The sequence below is a fragment of the Anser brachyrhynchus genome, assembly GCF_964034855.1.
Source record: "Anser brachyrhynchus genome assembly, chromosome: 4".
NCBI lineage: Eukaryota > Metazoa > Chordata > Aves > Anseriformes > Anatidae > Anser > Anser brachyrhynchus.
The window spans coordinates 10,455,145-10,473,382 of record NC_137698.1 but is presented as its reverse complement, the minus strand read 5'-3'; the positions used below and the strand labels follow the sequence as shown (position 1 = coordinate 10,473,382).

Genomic DNA, 18,238 nt, shown 5'->3' with positions numbered 1-18,238 from the left:
TTAAGGAGGAAATTACTTTGTGGGGAAGGTATTAAAAATGTTGTCTGACTGTGGCATGCTTAAGAAGTTTTAATTAGGCATGGTGTTAATATTTGGAGAAAGTTTAAAGTCTAGACATACACGCAAGTGAACAAGTGAGTTTTCAAGTATGTGTTTAAAAGAATGGAAAGTAGAAATACAGTATGTGATAATTAAAGAAAAATTATGTGGTCAAGGCACACCCACAAATTGATAGTTCTCAATGAAAGAATACTTCAGTTAAAAGAAAACGGAATGTCTGAAAGTGAACAAATGATGTGCAGTCTGATATCTCTAAGTTGTTAAAATGCCACGTTAGCAAAATATGGATCCTTGTAATTGTCATACCTAATTGTAACTATTCTTGGTGATCAAAGTAGCCTTGCCAGACATAAGAGACAAATCTAAAAAAATACATTTTAAAAAAAAAAGTTAGATCTCATTTATCAGATTTTATTTATAAGAAGGTATGATCAATAGGTACATCTCATCATTAAATCTAAATGAAATATAAATTGACACATTAGAAATGAGTTTAAAGGAATATTTTTGATTGTTTTCATCAAAATAGTTTTTCCCATCTCAACCTACCATAAGGAACCTGCTTTTAGCAGGGGGGTTGAACTCGATGATCTTCAGAGGTCCATTTGAATCTGTATGATTCTGTGAACTGTTTCTTAAAAGTGTTCTCAAACATTTTTGGACCTATGCTCCATCTTTATTTTTGATGCTCAGTTGCTGTTGACCAAGAGTATATTTGTGTTTCAGCCAAAATTACAAATATAAGCACTGAAGCAAGTATAAGATGAACTCAGCAAATTTTAATCTAATGAGAGGGAAAGCCTCCAGGAAAATTCCTAGGTTGAGAAAAAGAGACCAGGAGTAGAAGTCATACGTTGTCTATTTGCTGTTTGAATTATATTGTTCATTTACTATAACCATGATCATTAACTTTACAGATATGAAAGAACAGCTAACATGAGACATTTCTTTTAGAAAAGTAAAATACATGAGGAATATCTTACTGCCTTTCGATATACTCCATACACCTTTCCAGGGTGCAAAGACCAAGTCCTGGACTTTTTACTACCATCCTTCTGTTTCTGACTAATGAAAATAGTTGGTTGATGCTGTAAAGAGGGGTAGTGTAATTTTGCAACTCAAATAAAAACCCGAATGTTTCTAGGAATTCACTAAGGTTTAAAATAAAAATTTTAATCTTTCCTTGCATGGGAGATCAAATTAAGACGTTTTTCATACTGTTAAAGCAAACTAGATTTTGAAGAAAATTCATTTGATTGATGAAATATATATATAATTATAACTAAAAACATGTATTCACTTGTGAAATGTTAATGCTCTCAACTTCATATTATAGAAGAAGTCTCTCTACTTTTTCTTCGGTATTTCTGGGGTGTGTAAGATAGGCACACTCCCCCCCCCCGGACTTATAAAATTATAAGAGAACAAAAAAGAGAACACTTTACTGCTGCTATCACAGGCTGCAACTTTACTCTTCTGCTTCTTTAGCTCAAAATGATATAAACTTGTATTTTTATTTTGGGTTCTTTGTTTGGGAGGTTTTGGTGGAATCTCAAAATAAATTGGGTCTTTCAAGGTACTTGCAGACCTTCCCCTACAAAGGAAATAACCTTTTTCCAGTTTCCTAGCCAGACAGCGCAACATTTTGTCACTGAAATTTCAAGGTATCAAGCATACAAACCAAACTACTATTAATGTTACTCTAAGCAAGAACTGAAAGCTACTTCAACATGAAGAGAAGCACCACAGTTAATTTCAAAGCCAGTAACAAATTCTGCTTGTACAATATAGACTGTGTACAATAAATGTGCAGGTAACAGTACCTTAACTTCAGAACTTCACTAGGGTTGAGTGCTAGTAGTCTAAACTTGAATTGAATTGCTTTGTACATTGGAGAACAGTTTCCTTTTTATAGGAACAGCTCTAGTCTCAAAAGTACAGTATCATTATCCGTATAAACTTAAATTCAAAATGTGCCTAGATATTGATTTGCAGGTAACTCTGAATAACTCTGAGAGTACTGTGTTCAGCTCTGGGGCCCCAGTACAAGAAGGACATGGGCATATTAGAACGAGTCCAGAGGAGGGCCACAAAGACGATCAAAGGGCTGGAGCACCTCTCCTATGAATGCTGAGGGAATTGGGGTGGTTCAGCCTGGAGAAGAGAAGGCTCCAGGGAGACCTTACAGCAGCCTTCCAATGCCAAAGTGGGTCTCCAAGAAAGCTGGGGAGGGACTCTTTATCAGGGAGTGTAGTGATAGGACAAGAGGTAATGGCTGTAAACTAAAAGGGGGGAGATTTAGATTAGACATTTGGAAGAAATTCTTGACTCAGAGTGAGGTACTGGATCAGGTTGCCCAGAGAAGCTGTGGATGCCCCATCCCTGGAGGTGTTCAAGGCCAGGCTGGATGGGGCTTTGGGCAACCTGGTCTGGTGGAAGATGTCCCTGCCCATGGCAGGGGGGTTGGAATTAGATGGTCTTTAAGGTCCCTTCCAATCCAAACTATTCTATGATTCTGTGAAATATATGCAGATATTTGCCTATCAACTGTGGACGCTTCTTTGCTTCCTTTTTAACTCTGTTCCAGAATCGAATGATGAAACATTACTTTGAAAGCAAATTATCCGGAGGCTTGTGAATTTATTTGAAGTTTCCTAATCTCACAGACAAACCCCAGTGAAATAAGTTACTTTGTCTTTTACATCACTGTATTGTCTGCATGTACTGTTAGGTTAAAAAAATAAAATAAAATAATAAAATAAAAAAATGGTTTACTGTGCTGAGCAGGCACTGTTAAAAATAGCACAGAAACTTATTTGACATAGATAATTGTCACATGCAGTATATATCATGGACTCTGAGACAATGTGGACTAGAACTGCTCACCAGAATGTTTCTCTGAAACAAGCAGAATGATTCTCTGAAAACTGGAGAGGTAAAGGTCTCTGGTGTGATAGGTTAAGGTGTACCATAAATGTCTCTAACCAGATCAGATTTTTTTTCCCCTTACTTGAGCCTAAATGCATGTTTCAGAAATGTGTGTGGGAAGGTTCAGTTGCATGAAGATGCATATGCAAAAAAAATTATTTTGGTTAAAAATCAAACTACTCAGAGTTGTCTAATGATCAATGAGTGTTGTTAGCTTTTTACCTATTATTTTAAAGTGTTTTTTTTTTTTTTTCTCCAGTAACACAGTATTAGCTCTGGCCTTGACACTATTCTTTATTTTTTTCTCTATAAATATTTTTTCAGGCTGACTTCTAACAAGGGTTGATACTGTGCAAATGGAAGAGCAATAGAGAGTGTTACCTGTTGTTAAATACTGACCCCGTTTCTCTGTCTCATTGACAATTTCCCTCCAGCAAAGCTTTCTTGTCCCTCCTCTAGACATACTAAAAAGAACTGAAACAAAGGGTTAGTGATTTTAATATTAGGCTGGAGTTCAGGAAGAAGTCTGTATGATAAATGTTGTCTTTCCTTTGAATAGTTATGACCTTCTGTGGATGAGCCGAGTTAGGGATGGGCTCTTTTATTTCTACTGACTTCTTTTTATTTTATTTTTATTTTTTTCAACAGGGACGGGTGCATATCTTTGTCTTTTGCATTATGTCCCTCAGCACTTTTAAAACCCAAGATGAAAACACAAGACAATTTCAATGTCACTGGCTCAGTCTTCTATGGAAACTTCGATGTAATACTTAAAATAAATAAATAAATGAATAAAAAGTGTAGCTATTTTGTAATATGCATGGATTTCACAGATATTTTCAAAATTTTAAAATCAGTGTCCTTCCTGTAATTAACCTTAAATCTTACCAAGTGCATCCTCAACCAAAAAAGGAGAAGGAAGTAGGATGAAAGAAAAAAAGGAAAAGAATGGCATCTCAGAATAACCACTACTTCCACAGGGCCATTCACTGTTGAAGTAGAAGGTCCAAATTAAATCATATGTAAGAACAGCCTAAGCACAGAGTCGATCTTCTTTAGCTAGAGAATTATTTATAGAAAGTGGGACGGCTCTGTCAGGAGAAGTTCAGGTGCAATGTATAAATTGCTCTATCTATGAGTACTTCTGAGCATCTTGCACTGCATTTTCACCCTGTCCTTGTTGGGCTCTATTCCAGTGAGATCTAGGTGTGTACAGAGCCTCTGTCCTGCCAGTGATCTGGTTATCTAGGGAGGTAAAAGTTTCTGTTCTGGCCAAGGAATCATGACCTGAAAGCTCTGAGCACCATTCAAGCAGTTTGTATTTATAGCTTAATAATTATGGGACTCACCTGATGTATAGAGTTACATGTTCCAGCTACTCCTCTGTGTTAGAGCTTAATTTGTGATGATGATACTGCTGCTTTTTTTTTCCTTTTTTTTTTTTTTTTTCCTTTGTGTGTGTGGCTTGATTCTGTTTTGTTGGTTTTTGGAGAGAAATGTATTGTGCAAAATTTTGGTTTCAACTTGCAGGTTTTGCTTTTTTCTTTCTATTTCTTTCTTTCTTTCTTTCTTTCTTTCTTTCTTTCTTTCTTTCTTTCTTTCTTTCTTTCTTTCTTTCTTTCTTTCTTTCTTTCTTTCCTTTTTTTTTTTTTTTTAATTAAATTGATGGCAAAACTCCAACCACCTATTCAAATGTACACTGTTCTTGGGTGAGTTCCAATGTATTTTCTAATACCTCAGGAAACTGAGATTGGGATTCAAAATTTAATCAGTTGGTTTAGTACTATTTTCCATAGGATTTATAGGAGTCCCTACCTGCTTCAGCCCTTATAGACATTCCTGTGTAGTTTTATACATGGGTCTGGATGACACTTGTCATCCAGAAGAAGGTTGATGGATTTTTCTTCTGTTGTTGTTGTTGGCAGTAGTGCTTTTCTTCCCCTAGTTTTTTTTTTTTAAAAAAAAAAAGGAAATTGTCATACTACCATATATGAAAGTAGTTTTGCTGCCTCTGGACACTTTTATGATAAGCCCCTAGAGGCTTCTTTTTCTTCTTTTTTTTTAAAGGTGGCTTTCTAGCAAATGGGGGGGTCATTTCTTTATTTCTGCTCCTCTGAGTAGACCCCACAATTAATTTATTACTTCATGCTACTAAAAGTTTGATTTCTTGTACTGAAATAATTCTAATTTCATACACAGCTTGATAGAAGACAGAGCTAATTAGTCTAAACTGTTTAGTTCATTAATTGATTTCTGAATTCACTTTTGCCTGCTGGACTCTGTGTTTCTCTGCCTGTGTAACCTTTTTAATGACCATACTTTAGTTCAAGCCCAAGTTTGACAGCATCTTGCAATGTTGCTCTCTTTTATGAATGAGTGGCTGCTTGTTTTGATTTGCAATGAGTTTGAAACCAGATTTCTTTCTACAGAGCACTATGCTTGGAAGTTTCACCCAAAGTTGGAGGTAGAAGAATCTCTCTGACAATATGTTTATTGAAGTTGCCTATGTTCTGCCATCTACTAAAGTATTTATATATTTTTTTCCATTTAATGTTGACCACCAAAAATGAGGCATGGCAGACCCTACTGAGTAATGATTTTTTATGCTTCTTTTTGGTAGGAACAACAGTAAAATAAAATAAAATAAGTAAATAATGCAGAGAAAACTATGCCGAGATCTTTATGCCAGAGAACTAATAGAGTAATCTCATGTCATTAAACTCCACCTCTGCAGAGTTTTATTTGTGTGTTTGGGTTTCTGTTTATGGGAAAAGCCTCTGATCTCACTGAAACTCTCTGAAACAGAAAGTAGAGCTTTGATTTTGTTGAGACTTTCACTGATTTGAAAGGGAGTCAGATAAGTCTTGATGTTAATACAAGATATGGATGTGTTCTGGATATGTTCACAGTTTTAAATTCCTGAGGTCATTTCCTGCTTTCCAGTTTGTGTCAATATTCACTCATCAAAAATGTTTTAAATGTGATTTAATTCAATTATTATTTCCCCCTCACTGGTTGCTTCCCGTGTTAGTACAAAATTTACTTTGCAAGAGTAGCAGTTTAAAATCTGGATCTGCAGCTCATCGGTTAACTTGGATAAGTCTAGGTCCACAGTCTGATGTCCATACCACTACCAGCCATGCTTTGCTCCTAAAGCAATTCCACTACACTTTTCTGCAATTACTTGAAGAATAATCTATATTAAAGGACCAAGACTCTATGTCGTTGCTTAAATGCATTGCCACGTTTGTTTGTGTGTAAGAGACTAAAAGTGGGAAATAATAACAGGGTATTTACAGCAGACCTTCCAAGAAAGAGAACTTACTGAACCTGAACAACTTTGTTCGTAGCCAAATGAAGAGCCCGGTCAGAGCTACAGGTACTCAAGCTAAATGGTTTACAGCTTTCAAAATTAAAGGGTCATCTCCACAGAAGTCCATTTAGATTTGTGCATCTTAAAACATGTAGTTTCTTATCTATAAGAATAATATATGTTTGCTGTGTTTCACTACTTGGAGTACTTTTTATTAAAGTACTTAGAGGGTGGTTTTTTTTTTGAGGTGAATAAAATGCTCAGATTTTTCTTTCATATATCTTGCTAAGCATTCAAATTATGTTGTAGTTATATTGTAAAATATGAAATAACTTTGTTTATTAAACATCTTATTTTTATTTTTATTAAACATATCTTCTTTTCCTGAAGGTTAAAATGAGGCTTTATGGAGTAACCTTATCTGTGAGTGGTTATGCTCTTAATAGCTGTGATGTAAAAAGCATCCAGTGCAAGTAACACTTAAAAGGGCTTAATTGTTGCTACCACTTGACTTCTCAGAATAGACTACAAACTTGAAAGGCAAAGAACAGCAGAATGGGACACTTTGTCATTGTCCCTGGTGGTGAAATTGTTCTCAGCATTTCACCCAGCAGGTGGGTGCTCAGAAATATCATATACTTCACTGATCACCTAGATGTATTCAGACCATTCACTTATTTTCAGTGACTTAAGTTGGTGAAAAAGACAGAGACACAAAAATAAACATTAAAGAGGAAAACTGCAAAGAGATCAAAGAAGATGGAGATGAGTAATGGTTGGAAAGCTTGTAACATAAATAGATGGTGTAGATTTTTTACTTATCTGTGCTGTGGATTATGCAGGAACATTCAATATCTCTAGTCATCCAAAACACATTTTAGAGTCATGCTAATAGGAATACTTTCAGTTTATCAGCATGACTTTGCTAATGTGAAGCAAATGTTTAACAGAGTTGAAATAGAAAATACAGCTTTTTTCTCTTCAAAATTCACTTGTTAGTAATTTGAAACAAATGAAGTAGGCTTCACGGAAAAGTAGGTCATAATAGGAAGATAATTTGGCTTTGTTTGTGTTTCCTTTTTCCATCCAATAAGGTTTTATTTGAATTTTATATTTTCAAGAGTCTCTTTGAAAAGTAGTCTTACTGACTGGCTTTCTATGAAATAGTTGCATTTCAGAGTTGTGTGGCCTTTCCAGTCCTGTCGGGATGGTTATATAGGGTAAATATTATGTGAAAAGCACTTCAAGAAGCCAGGGCCAACTGAGAAAAAATGGGTTGTTTATTTTAAGTTTAGGTACTGTAAGGACAAAATTGAATTATCTTAAAAATCAACACAAATAATTTATCATGTAAGTTAGGTACTTTCTTTCTTGCCCTGTCATCAGATCTAATGGCTCTTTCTTAATTTATGTCAAAAATACTGTGGAATAAGGTAAATGCCAACTATAATGATGCTGTTTGTTATGATGAAAACACTGAGAGAAGGAAATTATGTTTAATGCATCAAAGCAAGAAATTTCAAATAGGTTATTTCAGCTGTCTTGATTTATAACTGAAAATAACATTGTGGAAACATGCATCATAAAGAATAGTTAAAGATTGTTAGTTTTGGAAATGTTTCTCCCATAAATAGACATACAAATTCTTTCAGAGACTATTAAACATACTAATATCTAACCATGTAATGACCAATTAGTACTTCCTGGCATAAAGAAATATATGACTTTTCACATAAACAGTGGCAATTTATACAGTTCTCCCATTGAGTAGTTATCTTTATCTACTTGGCTCTTGATTTGGTTCAGATAACTGATTTTTTGTTGGAAAAACCTTGCACCAATGATTGTATTAGGCAACAGATCTTAGGTGAAACATGAGACTTGTTCCATTTTGAGAATATTTCTGAAAAAGTGTGCAGAAATAGTATGAGCTACAGTTCAAGTCTTGTGTTAAAAAAACTTATCAAATGTTTTTGGGATTCTGATGCTAAAAAGGTGCAAGTTCACAAGTAAGAGTTTTGTCATATTACTCTAAAGAGATCAGATGGTGTTCTTATGCACCATGAAAGTTGGTGGAGAGTTTCCTCTGATACAAATAGGGAAATCCAATTTTATGACATACGACCTTGGGAATATGCTTGACTTTCTTCTTTCCCTGTCTGACTCGTTTTTCTTGTGTAATCAGAGTTTACTGTATTTGTGGTGAGAAGTATTTTGCTATGTATTTTGTGCTCTGCCCCAATGAAATCTCAGTCTTGTTAGAGGCCCTAAGATAACAATAACAATTACTACTAAATAAAGATGGAATAGAAAAATATATACAGCTTTGCAGCTGTCAACTTAACTAGCATTAAAAACATAGCAGTGCCTGTGCTATGTGTCTTTCATAAATAATTATGAGTCATATTTTTGTTAAAATCTTCAAATTTAACAGACTTCCTGCTACCTTTTCCAAGTAGGTGAAAGAATTAAATGTGTGGGGTGTTCCCATGCTTGAACCACGGGCTCACAGAGCAACAATAATTTTTTTTTTTTTCCAGTACTGAGCTTTTCTGACTCTCTTCCATTGCTAGCAGTAGCAAAGACTAAGCTGATTCTGGCTCTTGCAGGATATGAAGCAAACAGACAGCATGTGGCATTTCTAGTTCAGTGATGACTTCTGACTGGCCTTTCTTTTACACCGTCACTGTTGAAACTCCCCCTCTCTTCTCAGCAGCATTGAAGAATTAGAATGAGATCAGTAAAATGGTTTGTTCTTGGTTGGTTCTTTCACTCCATGTAATATCCAAATTAGTTTAATTCCTTCAGCTGCATACACTAAGAGGCTATTCATATATGAACTGTGACTTCAGCATTTCCTGCTACCGCTCTGCTGTCTTTCTTTCCGAGCTTTTCTAAAGCCTTTCCACTAAAACACATCATATTCTCAAAGCTAGTTGAGAATTACCTTTCCTGACTTCTCCTTGTGCACACCTTCCCTGTTGAGTAGTATATTTGGTTTGGTGGCTTCTCCACAGAACATAATCAGCCCTCATTCTTGTTTTATTGTAGACTGGACTGGTGGCTAGAAAGAGCCAAGGCAATAACAGGCACCAGGAGAAGCTAAGGGGGAGATGGATGGTCATCAAATAGACAACATGCACGTCTCACCAGCTGCTGAGTGCTGCCTCTGCATTTGGTATTCACACCTTACCAAAGCTCTTAGGCTTCACTGAGCTCTTGCTTAAATGAGTCCTTGCCTATGCACCTGCCGAGAGGAGGTTTTCAGAGACGAAGGAGAGGGACTAGCTGGCTGTTTACAGAGACACAGAAGGATTTGGCATTAGAAAAATGTGGCTTGATACTTACAACACACTGGGCAGATGAACCAAGAGAGAAATTATTCCAAGGCTTTCTTCTAACTTAGATTAAGACCGACAACGTTACATATATAAGTGTCTCAGAACATGGTATTCTCTCTGGTGCCAATGAAACCAACCACTCAGCACCATTTTTCCTTCAATTTTGTTTTCTCAGGTGTCTTTTTTTTGTTTGTTTGTTTTGCTTTGCTTTGTTTTCTGTTTAGATCATGCCCAAGAATTCTTACCACTATGAGGCAATGCCACCTCTTTTAGTAACACGACAATTTTTAAGAAAGGAGAATGAGCATAAAAGGATGGCTCAAGCAACAGAGGAGATCTATAACATGAGTTTAAAGGGAAGCAAAATAAATCTACCTCAGCAGCAGTCCCTGCTAATTCACTCTGATAACACTGGTTGCTCTAAGGGTTGACTTTACTTCATAACCATTTTCTGAGTTTTGTGCAGTGAGGCTAAAGGATAAGACACAAGCTCTCAACTAAACTCAATAACAATGTAGTTGAAAAAAAGCAAAAGTGTTTGAAACCTTTGCTGTGTACTGCACGAAATTTTTGGATTTATTTCTGCCCAGCAGAAAAACTCTTGTTTCTGATTTGGCATTTTTTCTTTTGTGATAAGATATTTAAGGCCACCACATTCACCGTCCATTGAAACGCAGTAAATATTTAATGTTTTGTTTGTTTGTATATGACCAAATTAAATTACGTTCTGTCTAATCAATCTCCATATGCAGGCACACATACATAAATATACACATATATTCCTGCAGACACACACATTCACACGTTAAAGCTGTGAAACAGAATTAAGGAAAAAGTACATAATGCTTTGTGTTTGATGAAAAAGAATTAACTTAGTCCTCAAACTATTCCATTAGTAAAGGAAAGATTAAGCCTATTATCTAGAAGAGTTAACACAGGCCCAAGAGTGCATGTTTCACACAAGGTATGACAGGACAGATGGAGTCAATGCCTGGGCCACTACTTAAAATTCAAGTGGTCCTATTAACCCAAACCTCTTCTATAATGAAGAGAACAACCTTAAAGTTGGCAGTAGACTGAAGCTTTCATGTAAAGGTTATTTGGTGGTCACTGAAGCAAGTCCATTTCCTGATAGACAGATGTCCTTTTAACTAAAACCCTCCCAGGTGACTTCTTGTTTGAAGCTATGCCAGGTTAAGCAAAGACTAGGTAGACATGTCAACTACAGTAACCTCTCAGAGCTAGCATCTTTCTCTGAGAGCCTGTGTGCTAGCTCGACGGCAGAGGAACTTTTGCTTGTGGCATACAGTTTTGTGATAGGTCTGTCAGCCAGTTACTTTATATCAACACTTTGAGGATGCATTGTTTTTTTAAAATTTACCAATACAAGGTGAGGTATATTTGTAAATTTTTATTTTTAAAATGCAAGAAACTCAGTATTTTTTAGATTTAAATAGCATTGTCAAATAGAAAGTGTTTTCCTACATAAATTAGGGAGTGGGGACCTGTGGTTGGTTTTTTTTACTATCATTAAATATCTGGACAGCCTTGAGTAGACTGAGTGGTACAGTTAGGTAGATCTTTTAAAAACCTACATCATAATTACCATAAGTAACGAGAATTAAATTAATATTAACAATAACTTTTTTTTGGCTTCATATCATGTAAATTAGTATATGATCCAGGAAAGGCACCCTTAGAGGAAGATTCTGTACCCATGTCAGTACCCACTGAAATGGCTCTCTGTAACGAATTGCCTGTGATGATCTGATTGCAGAATCTGCACATAATCTTTTAGGAGTTGAAGTAATGAGATATTGCAGGCTCCTTCATTTAAACTATAATGTTACTATTTGGTGACAAATCAAAACTTGCAAACATTGGCTGAAGAGAGAAAAAAGCCCATTCTTCTGTACAGCCATCAAAGAAATACAGAGATTCAAAAAATTACTGTTAATTTCCCTGTCAGGAGCACTCATTAAAAAAATGACCCACAGAGACTTGAAAAATAAGAGGAAGCTGCAGTAAAAAAATGATAACAAATGACTTTAAAAGTCCAGAAATAGAAGCCAATCTTAATAATAGTAGGTGGGCCTTCCTGGCATTTCTCCCATGTTCAAACAGCATCAATAACAATTTGGGTGTGAATGTTATGTATTTGTAATTGATGATTCTCTCCTGTAACAGATGATCCATTCTTTCAAATCCCACCCCTTAGTACAATAATATTGAATTGTCTTATGAAAGAGGGGAGTAAATTAGAACCAAGCAAAAGAAATGTTATTTCTCACAACCTGTTGGCACTGCTGTAATTCACTGCTACAGAAGGTCATGGAGTTTAATGCTGCCCTTTTTTTTTTTTTTTTTTTAAGGATACCTGTGTGACCATTAACAAGATGTAAGCTAAGATGAGAAGGTTAATTGGACGCTAAACATCAAGATAGGAAGTGATGGCTCAGTATGGTAAGGAAGGAATTTCTCCTACCTCTGTTTCTCGCTGCACACAACATAGAACAGTGGGATGGGTTCATGCTGTTTTTTTACTATGAAAAAACTCATGGGTCTTCATGAAGAGTTTGTTAGTGCAAATGGACCAGTGAGCTAACCTGGAGTGTAATCTGTTTTCATCTAAACTTTTTGTCAGTTTAAGCAAGACACTTGAATATAAAACAATTGCATTGTAACGTGCAAAAGGTATGTTTAATGCTCATGTAAGGTAACGTTAAACACTTGCTGTGCAATTTCGAACTGCCACTGTAACTGTTCTGAGTAACTCCCAATACAGAAGGTTGTAAGTGAGACTGTTTTATTGCTGTGCTATTTTCTTCAATATCTGAAGGAGCTTCTAGGACTTGGAATTAAATAACATCCCAAAGATAACACGTGAAGGTTGGTTAGGCTGACCTAGGATATGGTTTTGGCCAACCAGTTAGGAAAAGGGGAATAGCATTTTCCAAATTAAAGCTTTAGGTAGGTGAAAGACATATAAAACTTCTGTGTTTATCTGTCTTTCCTCCTCTGATAGAAGCTCAGGTCCCAAGCAGGGTAAGGAGCAGAGTGTTATGTGTGGGTGAGAGGAAATGAATATTAGATGGCCACATTTGTTTTCCTGCTGTGTCAGTTTTAAAAGAATATTCTTCCTTTGCTGCTTCTCTACGGGTTGCACAAGCATGTAACACTGCAATAGATGATTCGCAGAAACGTCAGCCATTAACCACATTGTAGTTAGACTACAAGAAGGAAGAAGACTACTCCCTGTTGTTAAAAAGCATTGATTAGCCTGCAGTGGTGCTTCTCCCACGGACGCTGACAGTGGAACTGAAGTGATACTAACATAACTGAATACATTTTGGGAGGGCAATTGTAGCAAAGGAAGAGCAGCATAGCTAAAAACTGTGGGATTTAAATTTCTAAAGTGCCAAGGACAGCGTATGCTGAAGTCTCAAGAAATGCGCTCACTACCTATTAGAGGCCTGCATTGGCCCAGGTCTGATTAATAGACTCCTTTTTAGAATAATATTTCCACAGGATCAGTAAGTTCTGTTCTGGATTTTTTCCCTAACTTCAACTTTCTGTAAATGCTTAGCATATATTGATTAGAAGAGACCATTATCCTTTTTCTACATTCTCCTTTGATACCTTGAAGTAATTATGGAGCATAAGATTTTTCAGACTCTTTATACAGATGACACCAATTTGTGTTTTTAATGAATAAGAATTGAAGAGAATGAAAGGGAGGAAGTACAAATGATTTTATCTCTGTGGAGGATGCATATTAAGTCCATAAAGTGTTCATTATTTAAAGTGAGTTTACTTAAATTTAAACTTTAGCTTCACTTCAGTCTCATTCCTTTCAAATTTTCAGGCAGTGCTCTTTATCACTGGAATTATTATTTAGAACTACTCTCAAAAAAAAAAAAAAAACATTTTTATTAGTGAGAGGGTGTTTGTTAGCTACAGACTCTTAGTTGTGCCTTCTGTCCTGGTAAGTATTTCCACAGACTTAAGTGAAAATTTCCATTTAGTGTGGCCAATTCATGGCACATTTACTGGATGCTTTAAATAGTCTGAAAGGATAGCTAGTTTCTAGATGAGGCCTCAAAATTATTAGTATTATCTAAACTGAGGATTAATATATTATATATAACTTTCCAAAGGTTTTCATTATATTTACTACTCTGCCTACTATGCATTGTACATTATTAAAGAGTACTGCTCCAACATGCCCCGCCCCCCCCAAGAAGCAAATTAACATTTCTTGTGAACTCCGTTCTTTTGTGGAGAAGTAATAATGACTCAAGCAGCTCCTAAAGTTTCTCAGATGAATCAGAATTTATTACTTGTAAAATTAATGGCCATTACACTCAGTGATAATGTGCATAAACTGTCATTTACAGAAAAAAGCACCCTTTTTATAGTTAGCTGTTATCGATAACAGACCTATGAATGTTGCGTAGAGGATATGAACAAATGCAGCATGTGAAGGACATCATTTGTGAGACTTTTGCTCGTCATCTTTTGTTCCCTTTTTGTACTCCTTTCTTTTGTCTCTTAAAGTCAATTTTAGTTGTGATTTGTTACAGCTTTTAGAGGAGAGAAAGCCCATTCTAGCCAGTACAGAGATGATGCCTGACTTCTGCTTTGGATCTGGCTTGAAGACTCTTCAGTGTTACCATTTTTAGGGAAGGTGTTTAGGGAAGGGTGTTACTATTTTTAGGGAAGTATTCACCTGCCAATGGGGACCGAAGCAAAGTGGTTTTTTTTGGTTTTGTTTTTGTTTTTTGTTTTGTTTTTTAAGATTCTGTTATCATGCTCCTTACACTGATATAGTTTGTCTTAACTTTAAAATCTTACTTCTTCCTCTTGAGCTAAATCCTTACATTTTGTAGGTAACCAAGTGTGCTTATTAAGTCCCGTGACTGAAGAGAGTTGTAGTTCAGTTTTGTGAACAGAAATATTTTAGTCAGATATGATTAACTTAATCTAGGTCATATATCTTAGGAAATGCACTCAGGTTGTTTAGAGAGAGACGATTTACCTCTACTTACACCTCCACAAGGACTTTCAAGTCTTACCAATGGCTGGTACAAGTTTGGAGCAATTTTTTTGTGTGTGTGTGTTGGAGCAATTCTTTGACTTCTGTGTCTTGTTTCTAGTATAACTAGATATAACAAAGTCAGAAGAAAGTGTAATAAGACATAAAGTGGGGATTTGGACTAATTTATAGGAACATAAAATGCTGTGCAATTCTCTGTCTGTGTAATGGGGATAATGTATTTAACAACAGCAGAAGTCTAAGGATTAATTGGTTAATGTATTCATAGAACCCTGAGCATGAAAAGTGTGCTCTAAATGTTTTCTAATAGAAATTTCTCCATTACCTTAAAAAAAAAAAAAGTACATTCATTGCTTTTAAAAAATGGGAGAATTCCATCAAGAACAAAGATAATTAAAATCATATTAATAGATTTTGAGGTCTTCATTTTCCCCTTGAGGCCAGGTGTCCCTGATTTTTTTTGCTTTCTTTTATTCTTTTTTTTTTTTTTTTTTCCTTTTCCCCTTCAAGCAGTGTCCCTGACTCAGTTGTCAAAGACTGAGAAGCAAAAGTGCCCATCTAGCTTTGAACTCGATACCTGCAGTGGAGTTACAAGGTTAAATAAATGGGGTGTGTGGTTTCTTTTTTTTAAGCTAAGCATAACACTTAAAAAAGATATTTTTTCCCCCCTCCCCTCCCCCTAACGTATTTTTAGGCTGCGTGCACTCCTGCCTATGTCTCTTCCCCAGTCCCAGCTGAAGATTTCAGGGGAGATGAGAGCTCTATTTTGTTTCTCCCTTGTATTGCAGATAGGGGGAGGAGGTGGTTATTAGAGAGAAGCACTCTCACTCGCTCGCTCTCTCTGTTTCTCCCTCTCTGGCTGATAGCACTTATCTCTCGCTCTCTCTCCTTCTCCTAGGTGATCCATTTCTAGGCAACGTGCTGGCTGGTGCTGGAGCTGCCAGCTCTCTCTGCATCCCACTAGCAAAGCGAGCTCCAAAAGCAACCTGCAGACCATCATCTGCCTTCCTCTGCCTTGCTCTGGGCACTCCTTCGCTCTCCTGCCCTGTCCAACCACTACCTTGCGCGACAGAGACTGCACGCCGGGCTTGATTTGCAGATTTATTTCTTGATTTTTTATTTATTTATTTTTTTCTTCTTCCAGTTGTGGGAAGCGATTTTTAAGCCGAGGGTGGGGGGAAATCTCTGCATTACTATCCGCATTACCTTGAAGTTCACTTTGTTTTTTGGCCTCCGGGGGGGCTTTTCCTGCAGGAATCCGGCTGCTGGAGCCGGGGCTGCCTGCCCTCCCGGCTCCCCGCTCCTCCTCGCTCACTGAAGGCGAGCCTATTGCTGCGGGCTCCTGGGGCTTCTCCGGCCAAGAGGGTTTGTGTGTGTGCGTGTCTGTGTGTGCTTGTGCCTGCGTGTGTGTGTGTGTGTGTGCGTGGGGTGGGTTGGAAGTTGCCGTGCAGCAGCCGGGACCGAGCGGATCCCTGGACCCGGCGGAAGGATGGGGATTGTCTGACCAGCAGAGGCGTCTGCTGCCCGCCGCGGCTCCCGGGCTGGATGGATTTGCTGCCGGAGCTCCCAGCAACTCTGGCGCTGCCCAGGAGCCCCCCGAAGTGACGCGGGGTCTCGCCGAGGAGCCTCGGGCTCGCTCCCTCGCCCAGCCGCAGCCGTGCGCCAGCCAGCGGGATTTACTCGTCCCTCCGGCACCTCAAACTCTCGGGCTGCCCGCGCCGCGCCATCCTCCGCGGTGGCACCGCTCGGCGAAGAGAGCTGTCGTTGCAAAGCCTGGACCTCCGCCGGAGATGGAAGTTTTCTCCCTCATCCTGGTGGTGTCCGTCTGTTGGACTCGGAGCTGGAGAGCGGCGATTGCAGATTCGATCATTCACATCGGTAAGGGGGTGCTGCGTCTGCCCGTGCCGCTGCTGGACACTTTCCCAGCTCTCCTTTTGCAACCTTCTCCCCTCCTGGCAGGCTTCCCCCCTCTCTTCTATCCCTCGCTATCTTTGCCGGTTTTTGTTCGTTCCCCTCTCGCAATCGCTTCCCACAGGGTTCTCGGGCGTCCTCTTTCCCCCCACCGCCGTGTGCGGGGTAAATGTGCGTGCTTGAGACCTTGAGGTTTTGCGGGGCTGACGATCGGGGTGGGGGGGGGGGAGACACACAAGGCTCGGGGACACTTCCCCGCTCCCTCCCCACAGCCCCCAAGCTCCAGCCTGCCGTCCTCCTACCCTCGGCCGGGGATGGGGGTCACACCCCAAGCCTCCCCCCTCATCCCCAGCCACGCAAAGCGCCCCCCCTTCGCCTTCCTTCTCCTCTCCCCCGGCGGAACAGGTGGTTTGGCAACGTGAGCGCTTCCCCTCCGCGGCTCAGGGGGGGGTCCTCCGGCCGCCCCTCTCCCCCCCTTTCACCCCGGGCGCCTCCCGCGGCCGCACCGGGAAGGGTGCCCGGCTCCCCCGGCGGCGGGTGCAGGGAGGGCGGCTGCCGGCGGTGCCCCCGCCCCCCCCCCCCCGGTTATTGCTATGCACAGCGCTATGCCGGGCTTCCCCTCGCCGCCGTGATCCGGGAGCCTGTGTGTCCCCCCCCCCCGCGTTGAGCCGGCCGGGTTTGGTTCCCGCAGCGGGCAGCCCCCCCCCCCCAGTACTGCTCCGCCCGGCCGGGGGGCGGCAGGGAGAGGAAGGAGGGCGCTGCCCCCCCCGGCCGCTCGCCCATCTGCAGGCACCGCACGCAGGCGGCTCAGGAAAGCGAGGAGCTGCCACCGGGGAGGGGGCTCCCGGGGACAGGGTCCCGCCAGGGCCCTTTTTTTAGTTGTTGTTTGGGGGGTGGGGGGGAGGTCCCCGTGCAGGGCCTGCAGCTTCCCGCTGTCCCCGGGGGTGGCTTTATAAACATGTCCGCCCGTGCCGGCCGTGGGATCAGCGGTGGGTTTTTGGGCAAGGGGACGTGGGAACGGGATTTGGGCAGCCCGGCCGGCCGGAGCTTTGTGCAGGACACCGGCATCTGGGCAGAGATAAGCCTGCCCCCCCACCTAGCCCCCCCCCCCCCCCCCCGTTCCCACGCCGGAGCCCACGGGCGGCTGCTTCCCTTAGGTCCTGCAACTTTATAGGGGTCACTCCTCATAGCTGCGTGCGGCCGGAGCATCAAATAATGCACAGGGGAGGCAGCGCTCTGTGCCCTCCTTTTAAAGGAAGAAGAGCTTGAATTTTCGTATTATTTATTTATTTATTTATTTTCTCCCGGTTGTAAGCTGTCAAAGCGACACTAGGAGACGGTTCTGCCTTACGATTTGTTACTGAGGAGCTTGCAACAAAGTGATCAGATCTCAGGATCTTGGGGGGGAATTTCGACTGAGTAACAAATGAGGAGTTTCTTTGTAATTTTCTGCCTTCCGTCCTCCTGGCTAAAGGAGATTGTTGGGTGTGCTGTATGTCTGCATTAGCATCAAGGGAGACGATAGTTTCTCTTTTTTCCACCTTAATGGCATTTTTGCTCGTTTCAGTTGTTATATATGGTGAATACAACACGTTTTACCGCTTATGCTTTTTTATAATGCAATTAGTG

At 39.8% G+C, this 18,238-nt stretch overlaps 1 protein-coding gene across 5 annotated transcripts in view; it reads left to right on the top strand.

Moving 5' to 3' along the window:
• GRID2 (glutamate ionotropic receptor delta type subunit 2) overlaps positions 1–18,238 on the top strand; it is an 800,504-nt gene that overhangs the window by 58,567 nt on the left and 723,699 nt on the right. For 4 of the 5 annotated variants that reach the window (XM_080592187.1, XM_080592186.1, XM_080592181.1 and 1 more), the window contains exons 2-3: positions 12,015–12,105; positions 15,597–16,576. In XM_080592187.1, coding sequence (XP_080448313.1) covers positions 16,489–16,576 — 88 coding nt within the window. In that variant the 5' untranslated portion in view covers positions 12,015–12,105; positions 15,597–16,488. Of the gene's footprint in view, positions 1–12,014; positions 12,106–15,415; positions 15,500–15,596; positions 16,577–18,238 lie in introns of those variants that run through there. The other variant, XM_080592189.1, reaches the window with a different exon arrangement.